We start from the raw sequence: 20,539 nt of genomic DNA on the forward strand, positions 1-20,539 counted from the left end.
ATACAGTATTACACACATGTGCCTGTAATGGGAGATACAGTGCTACACACCTGCGCCTGTAGTGTGAGATACAGTGCTACACACCTGTGCCTGTAATGTGAGATACAGTATTACACACATGCGCCTGTAATGTGAGATACAGTATTACACACCTGTGCCTGTAATGTGAGATACAGCACTACATACCTGCGCCTGTAATGTGGGATACATTACTACACACATGCGCCTGTACTGTGAGATACAGTGCTACACACCTGTGCCTGTAGTGCGAGATACAGTGCTACACACACCTGCGCTTGTAATGTAAGCAACAGGTTAGCAGAAGTATTGGAGCAGGCAGGTAGATTAGATCAGTGTGTCTCTCTTGGAAAGAGGTTATATCACCTTAGAAATGTTTCCCTCCTGTGTACGGTGACAGCCAGGAACGTGTAATCATTGTACTGTCCCGGATATGCCCATTCCAGCTGTTATTAGTACAAACATTTACCCTCTATCTCATGAGAAATCCTTGTGTCTGGTGTCAGCTCACCCTATATTTTACTAGAAGAGAGAGTGATGGAATGACAATTAACCTTTGCAGTGCTGAGAACCCACATTGTTTATTACTACTAAACCCTGAGAGTTTCAAATATGAACCAGAACAATCATGTACGCTGTTCAGTGTTACCCCGACACTCTTCTGCAGCTCAAATAAAAAGTAAAGTACCCTCTCGTATTAATGGCTACCAGATGGATCTGGACCTTCCTGGTGTCCTCATGGATAAATGATATCTCACGTCGCAGACCAGATATGTATCCGCATCAGCATCTAGAGGGGAACACGCACATATTGTACAATAAGACAAAACCAAAAACATTTTAAGAAACAACAAGACTACCACACTGAAGCCAGCACAGGTGTGTGTACAGTAACGGGGGACTCCTGATATACAAAGAGGGCTCTGGACAGAGGTAACTGCGGTGCCCCCTAGGCTTGCCTGTAGCTATACCATGCCTGTGTATGAGGTACCGCAGGGGCACATGTTCAAGAGAAACTGGGTCTGTCTTGTCCCTATGTGGATATAGGGCCCGATTCAGACTGATAGCTGCTGTGCGTTTTCGCACAGCGGGCGATTATCGAACTACTGCGCATGCGTATGCACTGCAATGTACAGGCGCGTCACCAAACAGCTACAGGATGGTGCGAAAATTTAAATCGCCGGGCGTTCACAAAGTGATTGACAAAAGAGGCCATTTGTGGGTGGTAACTGCCCATTTTCTGAGCGTGTCAGGAAAAACGCAGGCGTTCCCAAACATTTTCAGGTGGGTATGTGACATCAGCCCCGGCCACGATCAGCCTGATTTCTTCGCACTGGAGGAGTAAGTATTGAGCTTCGCACACACTGCACAGAATGCATAGAAAGACTGTGTAGGGCATAAATGTGACCGAGCAGCATAAGCTCACCGTCTGGGCTTGCGGCGCGCCTCTCGGTGCATCACCTTGGCTTGGAAGGGGTTAATGTTTTGTGGTGGGAGAACGTAGGGAAAACTTCTGAATCTTGATTGGCTGGAGCATGGATAGGGGCTGGACTGTCTTAAATATAGGCTGCTGACTGGGGACTTCCTGCTTCTTGCCAGTTTTTATCGTGGCCCACCCTCCCGCCCTGGGGACTTGTTTTTGTTTTGCAGTTAGGTTCATTGTGTCGGCTTTTGGTGGCCGGTTTCTGAACGGTTATTTTAGTTTAACTTAGGAGTTCAATGTTAGTAAGATCGGGTGTACTTTAGGTAAATTTAATATTTTTATAATTAATTTAAGGGCATCACTTTACCAGGTGGGTCCATATGATAGATATAAACATATGTGGATGTTGGGGCCGGTGGCCCAGTTTTTCCCCCGTAAGGGCGGAGTGTACCTCCGTCCCTACAACTGTTTGTGGGCAGAGATAGTGGCAGAAGGTCGACCCCTGTCCTTGGAATTTTTGAGTTCCGATGTCTGGGATGGAGGCAGGAGGCCGATCCCGGAACATCTGGGGCAGAAGGCCCCCTCACACATATGTTTATTGCTCTATTTTGTCATATAATTTTTGATCACCCTTATTAAGTTGTTTATCATGCTTAACCGTTCTTCTCCCCGCCACCTTAGTTAGAGAGGGAAGTCTGCATTTTAGTTTTAGTATTAATAGGCCTTCCTCTCAGTCAGAAAATAAAAGCTGACCCCTTTCACGCCAATTACAGTTGTTGCGTCTTTATTTAATAATATATGTGTGCTTGAGTGGCGCGTGGATGCATCTGACGTGTGAAGCTTATAGGAAAAACATTCGATGGTGAGTGTGATGCGAACGGTTTTGCAGCTGTCCGCTGACTGAGGGGAATTTTCGCACAGCGTACACATGCAATCGCACGGGGCAAATTTTCACTCCCCCTGGGCAGTGATGATCTGATGGCAGGACAGTGTAATTTGCAGCGCAGGGATCAGGTCTGAATTAGGCCCATAGATGCTAGCTCTTGTTCTCAGGATGAAGTCACCAGGAACAGACAGGGTTAATGTCCTCTGGACAGTGTCTTGTGTGTGTACATTGCCAGCCGGTGAAAGGATGAAGCGTTTACAGTACACAGCGGGGTAGCGCTGTGAGCAGCTGAGCTGGAATAGGTAAGGACAGGCTGGTTACACCTGGATGTGCGCTGGGTAGGGATGTACACAAAACAGAAGGCCTCACACCCACCTATAAAACACACAGAGCACAAGACACGCAGGAATCACTGCCACAGGCTCCTAGCATGGCTACCAAAGTGGAGATGAGAGTAAACGGGCACCAGGCAGACAAGGCGGCATCAAAAGAGCACGTATTGGCTGTTACCCGAAATTACATATCCCACCCCAGGCTGAGTAAGTACCCCAAGTTTACGAGTCCCTACCCCCCAAAAAAAAAGGAATGAAGAGCTTGGTTGCAATCTGTGCCTCTGCAGGAAGTGCACTACAAGTCCCTGCATGCCCTGTAAGGCAAGGCATGCTCATATTTTCAGCAGTGGAACCTGTCCTAGAACTGTTAAACCTCAACAGTTGGAAGGTTATGCTGGGATTTGTAGTGCAACAACGGCTGGCAGGTTATTATGGTGGGACTTGTACATGTTGTGGATCTCTACTGGAAATGAAAAACCTTCAACAGCTGGCAGGTTATGCTGGAACTTGTAGTACAACAACAGCTGGAGAGCTGTTGTGGAGTTCTGCTAGAACTGTTAAACCTCAAAAGCTGGCAGGTTATGCTGGGACTTGTAGTCCAGCAATAACTCAGCGGACGGGACCTTACTCCTTCCCTTACAGATGATGCTGCTCAGTCGTAACCCTTTCAGGGCAGGGTCAAACTCATCATAGATACTGACATATTCCAAACCAGTATGGCTAGATTGTCCTCTCCTGTTCAGTGCTACCCTGTACAATAATTTTTTTTTACTAAACAATTAATTTTTTTACCAGGAAATTCATGCTTCCGGGGCCAGTGATGCTGCGTCGGAAGACACAGACACTGGTGTCGGCAAGCCTCAAAAAGGGGCCGACACGCCCCAGTTTGTGAGAAATGCTGAAGTCCCTCCCCCAAATGTCACATCCACGACATTGTCCCCTACCTAAGGCACCACAGAGAGCTGAATGCCGTGGAATAAAGCCCATTGTTTATAATTTGCTTGCTTTAATATCCCTTTAATTCAGGACACCTATGATTGACGGTGGTCCTGTGGCTGATTAAAACCAGGTGACATGCAGGCTTGAATTTAGCCAGCCACAGAACCCGTGTCAATCATAGGTGTCCCGGATTAAAGGGATATTATAATAACATTGGGGTAATTCAGACTGGATTGCTGCAGCGGTAGCGATCACAGTCTGAATTACTGTGTGGAGTGTGCCCGGAGCCCAGTGAGATGCTGATAGACAGGCAGAGGCGGTCGCGGAGTGGGAGGTGGGGCGCGGTCCAGACCGTTGGGGGAGCGGCCTGCGGTGGCTGCATGATGTCATATGCAGCCGCTGCGACCCGGGACGTGACCAGTAGCTCCCTCCAAGCACGCAGGTGCTGCGCTGGCAGGGAGCTACTCATCAGGTACAAAATGCTATTGTACCTGAACGTGGGGAGGGGGGGGGGCGGGGAGGACCTGACATGCGGGGCGGACTAGTCCTGTGCTGGGCATCCCCCCGCATGTCAGAGTAACTGATCGTAGATGTGCTAAATTTAGCACATCTACGATCAACTCTGAATTACGCCCATTGTGTGGTGACATTTTCTCTTGAACCCCATTTGCCCATGTGTAATCCAGTTCTTGTCAGCTAATTCCTCAGGTGCCCAGATATGCTTGGGGGAGGCTCTGGGGGACATTTACTAAGCAGTGATAAGAGCGGAGAAGTGAGCCAGTGGAGAAGTTGCCCCATCAACCAATCAGCAGCTCTGTATAATTCTATAGTATGCAAATTATAGATGTTACTTCAGTGCTGATTGGTTGCCATGGGCAACTTCTCCACTGGCTCACTTCTCTGCTCTTATCACTGCTTAGTAAATGTCCCCCATGTCTCTTTAAGCCTATGAGTTAGCAGACCTCATCTCATGATAAATACATAGTTTATGTATAAAATCTGCGTGATACCTGGTGGCGAAGGATGCACAGTGATTGTCATGTCTTTGGGGTCTATTTATCAATAATCACACACTTACTGTGATATGGGCGCAATATTATATTAGTAGCAGTATACGATTATTCCACAGTCATGTGTAAAAAAGCACCTACAGGAATACAGGCTTCAAAAGTAGTAGTAGCGGGACTCTTGTGCATGTAGGTGGCTGACCACGCATGAGGAGCGCCCACTGCTGGGGAAGGTTCTGGAAGAACCCTCTGCCGGCTAATTTTGCGATCTGTAGCCCATAACCTGCAATGCTCGCCTCTAATGCCATCTTCAGATGGCGTTAGCTGCGAGGGCCAAACTGTGGTTTCCTTTGCATTCCAGAGCTTGGTAAATCTGACAGCATCACATAAAACTATGGGGGCTGCTCCATTCATACATTTGGGTAATACAAAATATTTGTTGCTATCCTCGGGTATTTTTAGGGAATTTGCAGGGAATATTTATTAATAAATGGCCCCTTTGTGAGTCAGTGTGGGGACTGGGCAGAGGGGGAAGACTTTGATGTAGTTGGCCGGCTTGACAATTGATTGCAATATTTTGGAACAAACATTCCCTGAATTTAAATGAAATACAGTCGGGAGTGTAATTAGGTGATTGCAGAGCACGTATGATTTATTTTTTTGACACAATAGTGTAGTCACACACCTCAGGCACTGCAGGCAGCTGAGTGCCGTGTATTGTTCTGGGACTTTACGACCCCTCCATCAATAATTACAATTGTGATTTTTGGGGGGTTTTTGGTCATAAAACACTAACGTCTTACTTAAATCACAGGAGTGAAGGAACACTGACCCCTTTATTATATGGTTTCTGAGTTTATCTTTTTAATATTCCGTACGCAACAGAGGAAAGGGTTCTTCACTGTTAGGGCAATAAGGATTTGGAATTCCTTGCCAGGGAAGGTGGTAATGGTGGACTCTGTAAATGCATTTAAAAGGGGATTGGATGAATTTCTGATTGAAAAGGATATCCAAGGTTACAGCATTTAAAATATTGACGTTGTTAATCCGGGTGTAACACGATTGTAGTTGTTAACTAGTCATAAAACATTCTTCAGCAGGTACAGTAAAATCAACTCAACTTTATACAAAATACAGGTCGAACGCGATGGGCATTTTGCCTCTTTTCAACCTCAATTACTATGTTACTATACTATAAATGGGTCTGGGTGGTAAAAACCACACTGAAAGTAAACAGTATGACAACTAATAATTATGTTTAATTACATTACAATAAAAAAAAAAGGACTGAATAAAAAAATAAAAAAACTATATTCTGAGACTAAAGCCTCTTTTCAGGATTTTGATTCTGAGATAGCGATAAACAGGTATTGCTATGGTATGAGTAACACCGCTATACTTATTATACGAGTTACCCCATGCATAGTGCTGCCACCAAGCGTGATAAAAGGGCTAGAAAAAAAAACACTGACGCGTTTCACCCCTTTGATAACTCTGCACCTACAAATAATTTTCTGCGGGGTAAACTACTTTCTCTACCTCCTAGCACTATAGCCCTGATCCTGGGCGGCTTTTTGTGGATACTTCCTGATGGAGCGGGATAGGACCCATCTGTGCTGTCACCCTCACTACCAGTGCTGAGAAAATGTAAAGGCTGAGCTGGGGCGATTCCCCCAATCGGCTGGGTAGGAAGTTGGCAGAAAAAGTTTGTCATTCATTAACGGGTCTCAGGGTTAAGGTTTGAAGCTATTTAAGCATCACACCATCTGGTCATTAGCTGCCTGGAAACCTTGCGCTGTGGTCATCTCTGCTTAATTAGAGCAGCCACACAATTAGCATCTTGTCTATACTGCGGCTAGCGGTTGCTGAAGTAAACAGCCTGTGTTCTGGAGAGAAAAGACTGCTGCTTTTCCATAATCCTTTAACCTCTTGTCTTCCTGACGTAGGGAACATTAACCCTTTCTGTACATTAGGGTAGACAGCGACTGACATGAGCAAATTATTTATCTCATGCTACTTTGGGCTGCAGGATTTTGCAAGTATTGCAGGCAGAATATGGCGGTAAGTCTTGTCAGTCCAACCCAACCTGACACGCACCTGAGTTACTTGTCTTCCATTTTTCCCAGTTTGCAAATTTACGGATGAAATATCCCCGTCTGACCCAAAGCCTGATTCATGTAAAAGCTCTGCATCACATTGAATGGACAGATGGTGGATATAAGCTAGACCAGTAAATATGATATATATATATATATATATATATATACAGTATTAGAAACAGGGATGGACTGGGGCCGTGAGGGGATTGCGGCCAGCCCCTCTCTCTGTGAGGCCGGACCGGCCCATCCGCCCTTCTGGTATTTGCCTGAAAAGCCAGATGGCTAGACCGCTCCTGAATATATAGATGTGAAATAGATTGATAGAAAGATAGATATGCTGGTCTGAGTGCTTTATTTAACCCATAGTTGCCTACTCTCCCGGAATGGCCGGGGGGCTCCCGAAAATCGGGTGGCCCTCCCGGCCCCCCTGAAGAGTGGTCAAGTCTCCTGGCCCGCCGCCACCTGCCCGCAAACCCCCGCCGTCACTCACATCCTCCAACAGCCGAGGGGGTGATTCACGTCATCATGGCCCCACCCCCTTGCCTCACAATGCCTGTAATCTCTGCATTGGGTGGAGGGGGCGGGTCCACGATGATGGGAATTTGCAGACACGCCCCCCGCCCCAGCAGCAGATGTGGCCACGCCCTCAGGGTGCTGTACCATGCCCCCCTACCTTGCCGAGATGGTTACCTCCTCCCGGAGGGGGTAGCCAGTGGTGCCGAGAGGGGTGGGGGGGGGGAGGGTAGAAATTACCCAGGCCCAAGTCTGATGGAGGGGGCACAGTGTGGGCCTAGTGGGGGCCCCAGGCCCCCTCCACTTTACCTGGCAGCAGCAGCTGCAGCTCTTCTCCTCAACCCAGCACATGCTGCTGTGTGCTGGGCTGCTGTGTGGCCATGGAGGTGCTTAAAATACATTTTTTAAAGTATTTTTTTTCTAAGGTTACATGACCACTACCCCTGTGATTAGGCCACGCCCCCTGAAAAGTACCTGGGCCTAGCCAGGCTCTCTACTGCCCTGGGGGTAGCCACAATATTAGCAAGTATAATTTAACCCTTTCACCACTGAGCGTTTTCATGCCCCTGTGCTGAGCCTATTTTGCCTCCCACACAAATCTATACCTTCATTTTTTCAGATAACTTTAAATTCTCAAACTGGATAAATGAAATTGGCCCAAAATGATAATTTTTTTATTAGATTACCAACACTTTGTGGGCCTTGATTTGGCATTATGGCCACCTTTCCAAACCAGCAAAATATCAGATCACTTATTAAATATGAAATACTTAAATATCTTATCACTTATTAATAGCCTACTAATATCTGCAGTGAAAATTTGCAATGTATCATTATTTTTTGCTTAATTTCAAATGAGTGAAATGATTACAATGGGCGGGATGTAATGAAGTCCGTGTGGGCCGGAGGTGCGGGTTCCCTGACAAACTTTGACGTTTTTGGTTTTCCCTTGTTCATGGTTGCCGCTTTAAAAAAAAACTCCAAGTTCGGCTGGGAACCTCTGGCCAACGCGGACTTCATTACATCTCGCCCAACATGTATGACGGGTGTGGTATATGCCAGCAATCATAGCGTCGACATTCATAATGTTGACATGAGAATGTCGGCATGGTCTTTATATTGAAATTCATTGTGTAGACACTGTGGAAATGTCGACTTGTTAGACCATTGACATGTTGTCCCTGGTAGCCCAGAGACGGCTTACCACCCGACAGCCACGCCCCCGTTTTCGTCACTGAGGGGGCATGCCCAGCGCTCTGTGAGCTGCTGGCATGCCTCCTCTCCTCCTGGGGTGGTATTCAGTATACTGCTTGTTGGGATCCCGGCGCACAGTATACCGGCGACGGAATCCTGACAACCGGCATACCGACACCTTTTCTCTCTCGGTGGGGTCCATGACCCCCCTGGAGGGAGAATAGATAGCGTAGCCCACGCTAGGGGGTCATTTGCGCTCGCCCTGCTGTCGGCAAGCCGGCGGTCGGGATCCCAGCGCCGGTATGCTGGCCGCCAGGAACCCAGCCACCGGCAACTCATACCACACCCCTCCTCCTCTCTCCAGTGAATAGACACTGGGCGTATGTGCACAGCGATGACAGTGATGACAGGAGCCTCCCGACTGCCCCCCCACCCCCACCCCCACGCGGGACACTGTGGCCTGCGGGTGGGACAGCGGGACAGTCCCCAAAAAACGGGACTGTCCCACGAAATTGGGACAGTTGGGAGGTATGCAATGGCATCATTACAGCCCAAGCTTCGTACCCGCTCCCCACTCCAAATCAGTATTTTTAATGTACATGCTGAAGACCATTCAGACTAGGTCTTAGCACTCGAGTGGTAAAATATCGGCACAGGAGATGGCTTGTAATGGCGGTAAGGAGAGGTGGTTACCAGGAACTAGATGCAGGTCAGACGTAGATCTATGGGGATGAGCAGGAAAGTATTTTGAGATGAGATTTGGGACGTATGATGACACGATGGTGATAGCTTTGTGGGTAAGGGTGAATCATTTGAAATTAATATGACAGAAAATCAGTGTAGGGATTTGCAATGTAAGGCGGCAGATGTGGAAGTGGCGAGAGAGGAAGGTCAGTTTTGCATCTAATATGGATTGCAGCAGCAGAGATAGATGGGTGAGAGGGATCCCAGATAGCAGGAAGATGTGTTGTTGTCAACTCAAGACAGGAGATGGTGAGAGTGTGGATGAGAGTTTTAATAGCATCGTGGTTGGTAAGGAAAGGGCAAATTCTGGCAACATTTCTAAGATGGAGGTGAATGGATTAATTTATGACTTGAGGGGAGATGTATCAAACCTTTGAGAGATCAAGTGGAGAAGTTGCCCATAGCAGCCAACGAGCATCCAGCTATCATTTATCTAGCACAGTCTATACAATTAGAGTTAGATGCTCATTGGTTGTTATGGGCAACTCTCCGTTTTCTCTCTCTCTTTATACATTTCCCCCTGGATGTGAGGAACAAAGCAAATGGTGGATTCAAGAGTGACATCAAAGCACTGGGTTTGGCAAACTAAAGTAATTGTGCTGTTATTGGCGGTGAGAGAGATGGGAGGCAAGCTGGTGGCCCTGGGAGGAAGGTAGATGATTTGGTAGTATTATGATATCCATGCTTAGATATCAGAGAGACAGTGGGTTACACAAGTTACCACAGAACAGGAGCCCGGGAGAGTCTAGAAGGCAGTGACAGGACAGGAAGCCGGCACGCCCCCGCTTTCTGTTGTGCTGCCTGTCGCTCATACTTTCCTTCTCTCTTGGAAGTTGCGGGAGACTCCCAATTTTTCAGGTAGTCCCCTAGAAGAGTAGACAATCCTCCCGCATCCCACCTGCTTCCTAGTAAAGCAGGCAGGATAGGCCGACGATGCCAGGAATCGCAGGCAAATATGGAGGGGTAACATGATGCATATCACCATAATTTTAGCCCCACTCCTTCCTCAAGGACCCTCAATTTGTGGTACATACCGTCATGGGGTAAGTACTTACCGTCATGAGCCGCGCCTCCACCCCCCTGCCTCATGCCGTGAACATCTCAGCTTTGCTTGCATACTGCCATCAGGCTACCTCCCACTTGCCTGCACCTCTTGTCATCTGTCTGTCGCCCCTCCCCATGAGATTGTTAGCTCTTCAGAGCAGGGCCCTCTTTCCTCTTGTTATCTAAGCCCTCGTCTCAACACATTTCACTCACAGCTCTCCCCTACTCAACGACCATCTTTATCCTGCTAGTAAAGGCTCATCTCCATCTATGGCCTATCAGCCTCTAGTAGTACGATGATCACTCCCTCAATACTTACATCTTAGCTGTATTATATCTTGAGAATGTGTGGTGCTCTGTTACCTGTACTCTATTTCTGTTATTTATTTACTGTAATGCAATGTTTTGTCCCCTGTACTGTCCTTTGTACGGCGCTGCGAAACACATGTGGCGCCTTATAAATAAAATGTAATAATAATAAATAATAATGAGGTCGGGGCCTAACGATGTGAACGCCCGGACCCCCCCCCCCCCCCCCCTCCTTTCCCCCCAACATCCCCAGCTGCTTCTCCTCTTCGGGCTTCTGCCGGAGAGGATAATAATGTTGGCAAGTATGCTGTTGCATCCAGGGCACTGCGCGCAATCTTGTAGAACGAGAGTGTGGCATATACGCAGTGCGGCATCTGCACAAAGCTCACATCATCGGAGATGTACGCAAGCAGTACATCTCAAGTTAGATCATGTGTTTGCAGCCAGATGGTAGTACTCCTACATTTGGGAGTGTCATGTGATCCTATAATTTTTTGGAGGAGCGCATTCTGCGCTGTCTCCTCTTCTGCCTGGTGCTAGGGCCCCCGTACTGCCGGAAGTGCGACCTCTGACCCTGACCAAGTGCCTTACTGCACATGCCCAGTTTCCCATGCATCTTCTCTACTCTGTCAATAGAAACAATCAAGGAATAGTTCTGCTCAGAAATGGGCACCATGAAACAGACCAAAACAGAGACAGTCCATCCAAAGAAGGACCTAGGAGAGAAACCTCCACGGAAGAACCTAGGTAAAGCATCGGTTGCTTTGGGTAGTTGCTATGACAAACTAACTACATACGATCAGTCAGTGACCGGACCAGGTTGACAGAGGGCCCGGTTGAAAATCAACTGGACTTTTGAAGGCTGCGTCTTCAGGTGTTAAAACACGGGCCATATTTAATTGTTGAGAGCTGGCTCTGATTTCCGGACCATTTCTCCAGTGTCGGAGGCTGTCAGGTCAGCTTAGAACACTTTCTATACTTTGATGCCCATCTTCAGAAGTTTCATTCTCTCAGGAAGAAGAGAGGGGGGGAAACGTGCTGGGCCGATGCAGCTGTGTGACTCTCTTTCCTAAATGATCTCAAGCAGACCTGATTTCATGTGACATAATTCCTATAGGAGCAAGGGGTGCCGCGGCTGATGGCTTCTCCTCTATCACATACCATGCCTGACGGTGTGAAAATGATTAGCAGGTCATTACTGCGCCTTAACTCTTTGGCTCATCAAAGTTTCTCACTAAAACATTTCAGCTCCTTTCGCCTTTTTGATTACCCGGCCATCAGCAATACTCACACTGGCCCTACTTGGGGCGATCCTGAGTACACATTTAGTTCAGCATTTACTTACAGGATCTTCTTCCAGATTTCGATGTTTTGACACAACTTCAGGCCTTTGGTACTGATTGGAGGCCTCTGCATGAAGATGTTTCTTAATGCCATTTGCCGACGCAAAAGAGACGCAGCATCTTACTTAGGAGCCATCGGCAGGGAAAATCGGTCACCTATAATTTGTGTGAGGTCATCTTAAGTTCTTACATCAGAAACGCCATGCGCCAAACTGTTTCCATTTCACGTGTGTCAGCCTTTTGGAGTAAGACTTGAAAGACTCAAAATCACAGTGGCCTGAAATAATTCCCGAATTTGCCGAAACCTTTGCAGCTTAGAGAGTGTGTGCTCATGTGTGTATATAATGTGTAATACCTATACAGTATATATAATGTATATGACTACAGTTGTACATTAGCCCAGTTCTGTTGACCTGTCGATTGTGCATTGGTAGTAACCCTGTAACCCTGACATAGCCTAGGAACACTGACATCTGGAGATCCAGCTAGGACCCATCGCATTCCCTTCTTTGTTCTTACCCCATCCGGCAGCCTCAGATCTCTGCGTTCCTGACCCGAGTGACCCTCATTCTGCCAGGCGTGAATGTGCACACGGAACCTCACACCCTACAGCTCTCCATCCCTCTCCCATCTCCTCTTCTTTCCTTCTGAGGTTTATTATGGGAAAATCAGCCTAAAGGGGAGACTTATCAAGTCTTGGAGAGAGATAAAGTTGCCCACTGGACCCAATCAGCTTGAAACTGTCATTTATTCTAACACAGTCTGTAAAATTACAATTAGGAGCTGATTGCTTGGCACTTTATCTTTCTCCAAGATTTGATATATCTCCGCCTAAAACTATTCCGCTTTGTTTACCGGCAATTGTCTAAACAAGACAGCTCCCACCTGAGAAAGGTTGGATAGCAAAAGTCGCCACTTTGTAGATATATCTCTCAGTGTTGCAATAGTTTTCATGTTCGTTACCCTGCGCTTTGGCCAGGTTCCTACTAAAACAAAAATGTGAGCAGAACATCTCAAAAAGTTGTCTCCGATGTGAAGACAGCGCCCCCTGAAGATGGCGTTAGCTATTGAAGACAAGTTCTGAAAAGTTGAGCTTTCGGCAGTTTGGTAAATAGCCCCATATATCCCCCTAGACTAGAGAACTTAAACTGAGTACACACTAGAAAGATATATCAGAACTATTCAAGCAACAAACAACGGGCCTGATACGCTATGCCGATGGGTAGCAAGTCCGATGGTGGGGACACATGATGGGTAGCAAGTCCGATGGTGGGGACACATGATGGGTAGCAAGTCCGATGGTGGGGACACATGATGGGTAGCAAGTCCGATGGTGGGGACACATGATGGGTAGCAAGTCCGATGATGGGGACATATGATGGGTAGCAAGTCCGATGGTGGGGACACATGATGGGTAGCAAGTCCGATGGTGGGGACACATGATGGGTAGCAAGTCCGATGGTGGGGAGACATGATGGGTAGCAAGTCCGATGGTGGGGACACATGATGGGTAGCAAGTCTGATGGTGGGGACACATGATGGGTAGCAAGTTTGATGGTGGGGACACATGATGGGTACCAAGTCCGATGGTATTGACACATGATGGGTAGCAAGTCCGATGGTGGGGAGACATGATGGGTAGCAAGTCCGATGGTGGGCATGTGCAGAACGGGTCCTGCGTCCTCGCACGTAGTGCCCCTAAAATCCCAGCCTGATTGACAGGCTGTGGGCGTTTGGAGACGGGGAAGGTCCGCCTACGTCTTTTGGGAGTATCGATGTCAGTCTGGCGACGTAGATTTACTGACCTCGGCTATGGATCTAAGACGGAAATCTGAGTAACCTGAAGGCTACTCAGATGACCGATGGTACCGCAGAGTCATCCGATGGTGCGTCTTCAGATGCAGCCGCAGATCACGGAAGCAGGCAGGATGCGTCTATTTATTCCAGAAGCCTCCTGCTGCATTAGCATGTTAGTTAGACGGTATTGCACAGAGGTTTCCCTGCGGCTGTGCAATACTGATCAACTCTGAATCAGAACCAATATATCGTCAGTGCCTCAGTGGGTATTTTTACACCCGATGTGTGTGAACAATGTCGTTCACAAACATATCAGATCGATGCCGTTATATTTTGCAGATATATGTCGGCATGTCTGGCTGTGTGTATGGCTGACCCGTCGACCGTCCCATATGCTGGCGACAGGAACCACTGACAATGACGACACAGCTAGGCGTGCAAATTCAAATGTCTGCCCAGCTGTGATGTCTGGCCTGACATATCGAGCGGCTGATTGGTAATTGTGTATGCTTACCAAATCTGACATTTTGTTGGTAGAATCAGTGGATGCCGGCTCTGTCGGCACAGTGTGTGCCAGCATTACAGTGAGTGAACAGCAGAGATATCTCCCTCCGCAGGGGCATAATAAATAGCTGTGTAACTTTCCTTTACTATAATCCTGCCAATTACGATACAACATGGGCTCTGTGATGTCAGTGTGTCCCCAGTTACCAGGTGGGAGAGGATATGATACACCTAGGGTGGGGTGTATCCAAAATATGCAGCAAAACCTGAGAAATAGGGATGACCATCGACCATCGATGATTTGAAATCATCAATGGTCTATGTCCAATGTTGAATACTTTTACCATCGATGGGGGAGAAACAGATGGTTTCCCACCATCAGAGAGCTACCAAATGCACCTTCGAAGCCCCGCCCACGGGCTTTGATTGGACACCAGCTCTTTTAACAGTAATGCAGAGGTGACCGTTGGTGGGTAAAACCATAAATGGTTCCCTTACAGATGGATAACCCACCGATGGCCTTCCCTATTCAGAAAACTGCCATTTCCAAAGGCTTAAGCTGGGTACACACTAGATGACGTGTGTACCCAGCGATGTCGTGCACTCACATTTGCGGATGCCGCCAAGACAGGATGGTGCGAAAATTTTGATCGCACGGGCGTTTGCAAGGTGATTGACAGGAAGAGGATGTTTGGTGGTGGTAACTGCCCGTTTTCTGTGAGTGTCAGTGAAAACGCAGGCGTTCTCAAGCGTTTTCAGGGTGTGTGTGTGAGGTCAGCTCCGGCCCCGATCAGCCTGTTCTCATCACACTGGAGGAGTAAGTATTGAGCTATGCACACACTGCACAGAATGGGGAAAACATTCGATGGTGAGTGTGATGCGAATGGTTTTGCAGCTGTCCCATGACAGGGGAATTTTCGCGCAGCGTACACATGCAATCGCACACTTGCACGGGGCGAATTTTCACTTACCCTTGGTCGCGACATCTGATCGCAGGACAGCGTAATTTGCAGCACAGCGATCAGGTCTGAATTAGGCCCCCATGTCACTGACATCGGCAAGTGTGTACCCAGACTTACACTATGGCTGCTGAGAAACCCGGGGTCTGAGGAGGCTGAGCTGAACCCTGATTGGTGGAGTCCAGTACATGCTCCTCTGATCCAAGCAGGGGACGGGGCTTGTTGAGCTTGGTGGTGGTGGAGGAGGGAGCTGCAGCTGCTGCCAACCCCAGAGCAGACAGGAAGCACATTGCTGTACACCCCAGCAGAGCCGGCCCTAGCCAATTTGATGCCCTAGGCAAAATTTTGTCTGGTGCCCCCTAGCTCCGCCGCTAGTTCTGCATCTGTACCTGCAACGCTCAGGTAGTGGGGCCCACCGGGGGGTTACCCTGTGGGCCAGTTCAACTCTGCACAATGCCACACAGTAATGACCATAATACATATAATTCCACACAGTAAAGGAACCTTACACATATGCCCCACATTAGTAATGCCCATAATACACATAATGCCACACAGTAATGCACCTTACACATATGCCCCACATTAGTAATGCCCATAATACACATATACTGCCACAGATACTGCCACACTTGCTGGTTATACAAAAAGACCAGTATCAAACATGTAGAAACTGTCCATTCTCTTCACTATTCAGTGTGTTTGCTGGTGTCTGTTACTGCAAGATTGCGTAGGTCATGAATGTGGCCGAGACAACATAAACTCACCGCAGGGCATGCGGCGCGCCTCTTAATGCATCACTCTGGCACGGAAGGGGTTACAGTTTTTTGTGGGAGGAACGTAAGGCAAACTGCCTGGATTGTGATTGGCTGTATTCTGTATAGGGGCCGGTCTGACATACATATAGTCTTCAGATTGAGGAAATCCTGCCTCTTTCAAGTTTTTCGTGGAACTGTTGAGTACTGCTGATATTACAGTGTTTTATTTCTGCATATTTAGAGAGCACATAGCTCAATGGTCTAATGCACTGTGTTACTACATAGATCAACTGGGGTTTGAATCTCAGTGGGGCTCACTATAAATTTCTTAAAAAGAATTATTTTATCATCTAATCTTTCCCTCTGCTCTCCTTATCTATACCTCTCTCTGTATCTTATACCAAACTCTCCTCCTGTTCTACCCTTCTCCCCTACTTTCCCCTTCTCCTTTCTCATTCACTTCTATTTGTTTTACTTATGGCTGCAGACCCAGGGCAGCGCTGTCCTGCCTGCTCGGCTGCTGGGCTTCTCCGAGCGGAGCGGGCTGGCAGCACCTAAAGCGTTGTATCCCTTGGCGCCGCGGCTGCACTTGCCCGCCCGCGCTGTGGTCCGGCTGGCTCAGGGCAGGCATGCGGTGCCTGCAGTACAGGGGACCCGTGGCGTGCGCGGCCGGGCTCGTCCGCACGCCCGTGGTCTCTTACGGGCGCTCTCCCCGTCTCCGTCCCTGCCGCTGGCTGCGGCCGGGGATCCGGGGGTGGCTTAGACGGCCTGCAGGAGACGGGGTTGTGCCGTCCCTGCACGTGAGGCTATTACGTCGGGCGGCTGGCGGGCGGGCTGGTCTCTCCCTCTACACTAGCCTGCTCTGGTGTATCAGCGCTCCCGCCCAGCTGCCCGGCGGGCCCCCCCTCCCCCCCCTCCTCCCTTTCCAATATGGTTTCATTACATGATTTCTTCCAGCTTGCAACGGGCGGGTGGGGGGTCGTGCGGCTGCCGGACGCGGTGGGTCCGGACAGCGCGCGCGTGTGGCATAAGATTTACGCATCTACTGCCGTATGGGGGGTCGTGCGGCGGCCGGACGCGGTTTGTCCGGCCAGCGCGCTGCATTTTAGCTTATCCACCACAGTGTGCGCGGCCTCCATGACCCACGCCCCCTCTCCTCTGGATGGGCGGGAGTCGCGCAGCTGCCGGATGCGGTGCGTCCGTGCAGCGCGCACTTACTGCCATATCTCGGGCCCACACCTGGGAACCCCCAGGGAGACCTCCTCTTGCCGGGCCCGGTGGTGATGTAATGTCCCTGCTCAGGGACGGCAAAAATTTTGGGGCGGCGTTACGCGCCCGCTCTGCCGTTGGCTGATGGGGCGGTGCCGCCGGCGGAACTTTCAGGGGCTGTCGCGCATGAACCCTCTGCGTCCGCCAGCAGCGGGAGAGGCCACCAGCCCCCTCCTGCCGTGGTTGGACCTGTGGCTCCTCCTCCATCTGGGGTTACACGTGCGTCGTACTGTGACGCCACCAGCCGTGGCCGTGCGGTCCCGGCCGGTCCTAGCCTAAGGTGCCCGGCCCTCTGTCGGACTATGTGCTGCATCTTTCTAGCAGTTACGGCACTCGAGTATTTTATCGTGAGTCCAATTATCGAGATAGGAAGAGGTCGCAGCGCAGGCGGTCAGGCAGAGCTCATTGCAGCAGGACTGCGAAGACGTTATACCCGACAGCGAAGGTTCGTCCGGGGCCTGGCTCCCTACGGGTCGCTTCTTTGGCTGATAGCATGGTGCAGACACTTCTGAAGCCCCTGCCCTCTGGCGGCACGCTCGCAGCAGCTGCGGGACCGATGGGGGTCCCAGGAACAATGTCTCTTTTGTTTCCCCAGTCTTGGACGTCGGGACTGGAATGGAGCGGCCGGTGCCTCAGCAAGTCATCCGGTGGGTGCAGGGACGGACGGAGTTGCTTCCCGTGCAGGTGAGTCTCATCGCACCCTGACTGGTCCCGGGGTAGTGCGGTTACCCCCCGTAGCGGGTTGGGATCTAGTCCTTAGCCCGCTCCTCTAGCGTGGGTGCCAGTATGTGTAAGGTTTTCTGCCAAGCGCCGTAGACACAGACGTAGGCATCAGGGACACAGACTCATCCCTGGGCTCCACATCCTCGGAGGGGGTGTCCTCCTCCGACGGCAGTTTACACAGGGTCGAACGGCGTGTGCGTCGGTGTTCAACCTCTTCCACCTCGCAAGTGTTGGTTGAGTCAGACACCGGTCACTGCGCTAACACGGCGGTACAACGTGGTTTAGGCCCCAGGTTTGGGGCAGGTTCCGTAGGGCCAATACGTCCATATCTTCGCCCTTCCTGGCGATGCTCCTAAAGCTTTGCTTTCGCCTAGAAAATAGGCCTGGGCAGCAAAGACGCTTTGCGATCTCCCCTACTTGAGTTAGGTGCATGTTAATCTTTATGGCGTGTTCTTTAGAGACGCATCCGGACAAGCACAGTACCCTAGTGCGCTACCAATTCCTTATAAACGTACTGTACCATGCGTATAAGGGGCCGGCTTAGCGACATTACGGTAAGGGCTTCCGGCGCAAACAGCATGGCCGGGAGATCTACAAAAAGATATCGAATTAGGCTCGGAGCTCACACAGGGTTCCGAGGACTGCGGGATGGCAAGACGAGGGCCAAATCGGCCTGGCTCTCGTTCTGCCGTTCTTCGAGCGGGTCCATCGCGCACGGGGCATGGTAAATGCTTCTATTTCCGTAATGCCCACTGTGAGTTAGGTGGTCGATGTCATTTTTGTCACTCCTGCATCGGATGTGGCGGAGCCCACAGAATCAAGGACTGCACCAGTCCTGGGACGATGGGTAATTCGGGCCCGCAGACATGACAGAGTCGCGTTTCCGTGGCCCCAGGCGCTGGCCTTGGCCCCCACCCCAATTCAGATTACTGGCGCTCATACCCTGGCTGCGAGGGTACCCGAGCGGGTGGCCGACCAATTTTTGGTCTCTGGTTTCACCTCCGGTTTCCCATTACCGATTTCTGGGCTAGTGGGTCCCAGGGCTGGTATGAACCTGCATTCAGCTAGGAAGTTTCCGGACATGCTCCGCTGAACCTTCCGGGTGAGCTGTCTTTGGGCTGGATGATAAGCCCCCCCCCCCCCCTTTTTACGGACCCCCTCCCTTACCGGGTTTGATCTTGTTCCCCGTCGGGATTGTGCACCAGAAGTCCGCGGGCACATTTAGGCTCCTACAACATCTTCCTGTCCCCTGGGGTCATCAGTACACCGATGCTCGGTGTAGGGTCATTTACCTGTCCTTTAATTCGGCCATAGCCACCATTAGGTCCTTTGGTACGGGGGGCCGTGATGTGTAACTTGTACATCCAGTCAGCATTTCGTCTTCTCCCTCTGCACCCTTCCGCCTTTCGGTTTATGGGTTCGTTATATTTGACGATGGCTATTAATTAGATTGGTGCCTCCCTATGGGTTATTCTCTCTCTTACTTCGAGGGATTCAGTTCTTTCCTCCCTTGGTGGGGGGGAGCATAGGACGAGCAACAGCGAATTTTGCACGGCTGGGATGATTTCCTTTTTATCGTGCCACAGGACTCGGATCGCTGCACTAGCTTCTTGCGGAGGGCACTCGCCCTCTTCGGACACTTCAGTGTTCCGGTGGCGCCTGAACGCCTTTATGGCCCTCTGCATCCGTAGATTATCTCGGAATTCAGATTTATTCTGTCGCCGGGCTCTGTAGGCTGCCAGGGGACACAGTGTTACGTCTTCACGATGACATCCCTTACGCACTTGCTGCGGCCAAGCTTATTTTCATGCGGGCTCAATCCCTATTGGGCCTGTTTAATTTTGCTTGCAGGATTGGAGCGGGCGACGGTTGGGATTCGACGCCCGCATCACTTTTCTCAGATGGTCCCTCGAAATTCAGCGAATTACGTACAAGGGATGAATTTCTGGTTCGTTTCAGCGGCTGTGTTGGGTGGGAGGCGGTCGTGTCTGGCGCCTCCCTGGAGCTTTTCAAGGACACCTCTGGTGCTTGCGATTAGCGATTGCTTCCTGACACACTTGCTATCGCTGTATATTTTTCCCGTACTGGGCGCTGTATATTTTTCCCGTACTGGGCGCATTGGAGCTCTGCCGCTATGCCCTGCGTAACACACAGGGGGTCTTCTGGTGCGACCAGTTCGGCTGTGGCTTTTGCCATCATTAGACAGGAGTCCACATCCTTGCCGGTACTGCTGGACTTCGCACAGTTAGTCTTGCTATGCTGGGTGAACAACATTCCGTTGCGAGCCGCGCATGTCCCGGCCGAGTGCAACGACATTGATGATATTTTTCTCGCGTCGACTGGCAGCGGTTTAGGCAGCTGGCTCCTGCAGCTCTAATCCAAAGGGACTTCTGCGGATTGGAGGACTTAGCCCACAGGTCTTTGGCTCCTGCAACTTTCGCGGCTTATCTGGCCGCTTGGGAGCGGTGGAGTCGCTACCTTCTGGAGAGGGGCCTTAGTAAGACCCCTCACGAGGCAGATGGCCTATAGTTGCATTGAATTCGGGATGTCAGGGATGCTGGCAGCAGGCCGATCCCTGAACACCTGGGCAGCCGGCTTTCAGGGATGGTGGCAGAAGGCCAATCCCAGAACATCGGGGCAGCAGGCCCTACAACATTTCGGATATTATTTCACTTCAA

General features: G+C 49.9%; 1 protein-coding gene across 1 annotated transcript in view; it reads left to right on the plus strand.

Moving 5' to 3' along the window:
- The first annotated feature begins 2,752 nt into the window (after positions 1–2,752).
- Positions 2,753–20,539, plus strand: part of ATP6V1B1 (ATPase H+ transporting V1 subunit B1) — a 109,375-nt gene continuing 91,588 nt past the window's right edge. Inside the window, exon 1 of the mRNA XM_063925301.1 lies at positions 2,753–2,866. Within this exon, the coding sequence (XP_063781371.1) occupies positions 2,758–2,866 (109 nt within the window). The 5' untranslated portion in view covers positions 2,753–2,757. The remainder of the gene's footprint in view (positions 2,867–20,539) is intronic.

Source organism: Pseudophryne corroboree, chromosome 1, assembly GCF_028390025.1.
Source record: "Pseudophryne corroboree isolate aPseCor3 chromosome 1, aPseCor3.hap2, whole genome shotgun sequence".
NCBI classification, from domain to species: Eukaryota; Metazoa; Chordata; class Amphibia; order Anura; family Myobatrachidae; genus Pseudophryne; species Pseudophryne corroboree.